The 3,876-nt window shown below is 30.0% G+C and overlaps 1 protein-coding gene across 1 annotated transcript in view; it reads left to right on the forward strand.

The window, feature by feature from the left end:
• LOC106680557 (uncharacterized) overlaps positions 1 to 3,876 on the forward strand; it is a gene marked incomplete in the record, with an annotated part of 17,098 nt that overhangs the window by 8,712 nt on the left and 4,510 nt on the right. The window contains 2 exon segments of the mRNA XM_067050045.1: positions 1,087 to 1,213; positions 1,787 to 1,972. Coding sequence (XP_066906146.1) covers positions 1,087 to 1,213; positions 1,787 to 1,972 — 313 coding nt within the window.

The following is a 3,876-nucleotide window of genomic DNA, read 5'->3' on the forward strand; positions in this document are numbered from 1 at the left end:
ATGTTGGAAGGGATGGAGTTCCATAAGGATGAGGCTCGGATAATGAACGATCTATCGAAAGCAGCGGTTCGATGGGCCCTTGTGTATAAATCTGAAGACCGGGAACGGGTATTGCGGGAACGAATAGAGGATTTGAATTGAAGGAGCTCGGAGATGTATGAAGGACGGCAGGATTGGATGACTTGGAAGATGAAGGATGCCAGGAAATACTTACGACGGTAGAAAGGATAAAGCCACTTCTCTGATAGCTTCGGAATAGCTTGCCGCTGATACCTAGGACCTTAAAGGAAAATAATCTTTTCATTACAGGGGACCCCCGAATAAACCGCCGACTATAATTCGCCGCAATCGCCATTAGGATTAGTTATTAATTATTATTCATTGTATGAAATGCTACTCAGGGCCCAATATGCATATTAAGTGTTTATCTTATTTAATTTTACTTTATATTTTCTTAATTGGTATTAACTGTTCTAAAATCATTCACGAACAAGGAGTGAATTTGATTTTTATTACTTTAATTAATGTTCTTATTTTTCTTAATATACTTTTTTTTTATCACTGTAATTATTCTATCATTAAACCTCGCCTACACGGTACACACACTTAAAAAATAAAATAAAAAATACGTTGTAAGCTTTAAAACAAATGATTTTAGCCAGTCAATAATTTATCATAACAATACATCATTTATGTTTAACGAAAGAAGACAGTAGTGAAAAACTATGGTATGGCATTAATCCCTCAAATACTAACCAACTGAGCTCTTTCCAGTGTGGCCCGTCATACATAGTTGCTAAGAGCTCTCCAATTAGAGCCTTTTAATAACGTGAATAAATGCTCTGGATGGCAGGTCCGCTTCTCATATTTTATTCTGATTCCACCATACTTGGGAAAAGTTTTAATCATTATTATTAGCATTTTTATATAACCTTCTTGCATGTCAGATTAGCTTAAAATTCAAGATAGCGTTATAAAAATATTTGAGATTTTTCCATACTATGTTTAATAAACATTACTTATACTGTTATAAAATTGTTAGTGACTATTTATTGAGCGATTGTAGTAGGCATACTCTTGTTCCAGGGAACTTCTTGAACCTTTAGAAGAAGCGAAAAGTCCTTATCAAAAGTTCTTCACCAGGTCAGCAAAGGAGATACGGGAACACGTCGAACGGTTAAGAAAGAAGAGGTTTCACACTCATTCCGAAAAGGTAGCTTACTTTCGAAGTATAAGTGATACATGAGAGGTACATGTTTGTTAGTATGAACAAGATACATTGTAACCTGTATAATGGAAACCTCAAGAGACCTAGGATTTTTTGCTATTTCAAGAGGTTTTTTATTTACCCAATTGTCTTTTTTTATTCGTAAACAAATTATACATTATTAAATATAAATATGTATACTATAAATTAATGTTTCTGTCGTAAAGTTAATCTCATTCTAGTACCAAATATACTGCATTTTTCAACATTAAAATAAAGAAAATTTTTGCACTAACTGTTTCACAAAAAATTTAAACTTAAAAAAATAGTTGTTTTCTGATCACAATGATTATGAAATCTCAAAAGTGACATTTTGGAAGATACTGCGTTTTTAAATAGCAAGTCAGAATGAGTTGTCAATATATTTGTCTACAAATTAAAACAAGAACCAATAAGAAACAGTCCCAGTAAAAGATAAAAGATAACCTAAAGAAACGAGTACCTAACCCGAACTTGCAGATTTGCATAGCGTTGTACATATTTACAAAACCACTAACCATTGCAGTATATATTTTTCAGTGCATTGAAGATTTCGTCAAATTTCTCGATGAAAACGACCTTCGCTCTCCTAAAGTCACATCTGAAACTCTTAACAACTTGTTTACTATCGATGTGGCTAGTCCTGCAGAGAAAGCTTTCTGTTTGGATCCCCACGAGCTACCATCTGTGCCCAAAGAGATAGCTGATTTGTACAACGAACCACATGTAAGTAATTTCTAAAGATTACTCCATGGTTTGATTGTGAGTGACGAGTTAAAGCGTAAATTTCAGGAGTATTTTACCAAACTTTTAGAAAGTAATTAAAAATTATAATGTAAATATCTAATGTAGATAATTCAAATTTTTATTAAAAATGTTGGTTTTTAATATATAATGAACGAAGGAGAATATCAGTATTTAAATGAACGAATGATTTCTAAATGTAGTTTTTTTTTTTTTTTTTTTTTTTTTTTTTTTTTTTTTGTAACTATGTCAAGTGTTTGTATCTTTTTTAGCCCTGACGAAGCCCTGCAACGTGGGGCGAAACTTCATATTCCATTCATCTATACACACGGTCAATCAATAATCATCCATTAAAAATTGTTGTTATTAATCTCATAAAGCTCCGCAATAATAAAACAGAAAATCTTAACATTTATGGATAATAATGTATTTAGAAAAGAAATAATACATCTAAAAAATTTTAGACATAAAATTAATTTTATCGAACCACATTATAACAATAAATTTGGTAAACGTACATTAAACTATATCGTACCATATCTGTTCGATGGTTTACCAGGAGAACTAATAAATAAATCAACCACAAAAGAACTAAAAACTAAATATTAAACTGGGTACTTTCTTACTTCGATGATTACCAATAATTGATTTTGATTCACCAAATCACCATATCTCCCTGTATTTTTTCTTAACTCCACATAATTTATTTATAATATTACGATTAAAATTAGCAATGTATGTTTGCTTTGTAATAGATATTATTAGATCCTTATTTTTATCATATTATGTATCATCTTGTTTTATTCTCATTATTGTATTAATTCACTAATTATAAATTTTCAGTTTATTAAATAAATCAAAAATTAGTATCCAATTCTGTCTCAACACTTAATTTTTCAGTAGTCCAACGTTTCTGCCATTCTAGCCATCTTCAATAAAAACTCTTCCTCACATTAATTTAAAATTTCTTTTGCAGGCTATTCTGCCCAGGTCATTTTCTTTATTATAAATTCAAAACCTATTTATTTAAAATTTAAAAATCATTAACATTTAATTTTCCTCTATAAAATTATCAACAATTAATTACACCACCATATATAGGTTTTGAACTTATAATAAAGAAAATGACCTGGGCAGAATAGCCTGCAAAAGAAATTTTAAATTAATGTGAGGAAGAGTTTTTATTGAAGATGTCCTTGAAGATGGCTAGAATGGCCGAAACGTTGGACTACTGAAAAATAAAGTGTTGAGACAGAATTAGATACTAATTTTTGATTTATTTAATAAATAATTACCTTGTCTCAAAAATTTTTGAAATAATATAATTAAAATAAATTTTCATGTTCATTATTCATATCAAAGTCCGTTAAGTTATTTTTACTATTATTATTTTTTATTTAATTTTTTTAATAATTATTATTTTATTTTCATTATAGTAGTTTTCAATAAAATTATTAGTAGTATCACTTGAGATCAATTCATATTGTACTTATATATCTTAAAATATTGTATAGCCTCCACAACGCCCGCATAGCCCAAATTGTAATAATTACATTTCACGTATGTCTATCATTTTTATGTATTATTTTTGAACCGTCTTATAGATGTCATCCTGTCGGACCACATAGGATTTAATTTTTTAAATGAATAAAATCCTTCGTCGTAAACCAATGACCTCTTGCCCAACAGTATCCTTTAATAATACCCCACTTATTCCTGTCGAACAGATCCGTTACTTAGGACTACAATCCTCATACAAGACTGAAAAGACAGGAAACTGCTCGTCAATTTCGACTATTACAACATTTACTAGACAAACGGTCTAAATTGCCAATCCATTACAAAAGACTGATCTACATGACTATTATAAGGCCTATCTGGACATA

This window comes from Halyomorpha halys, unplaced genomic scaffold (genome assembly GCF_000696795.3).
Source record: "Halyomorpha halys isolate HHAL.00 unplaced genomic scaffold, Hhal_1.1 Scaffold268.1, whole genome shotgun sequence".
NCBI lineage: Eukaryota > Metazoa > Arthropoda > Insecta > Hemiptera > Pentatomidae > Halyomorpha > Halyomorpha halys.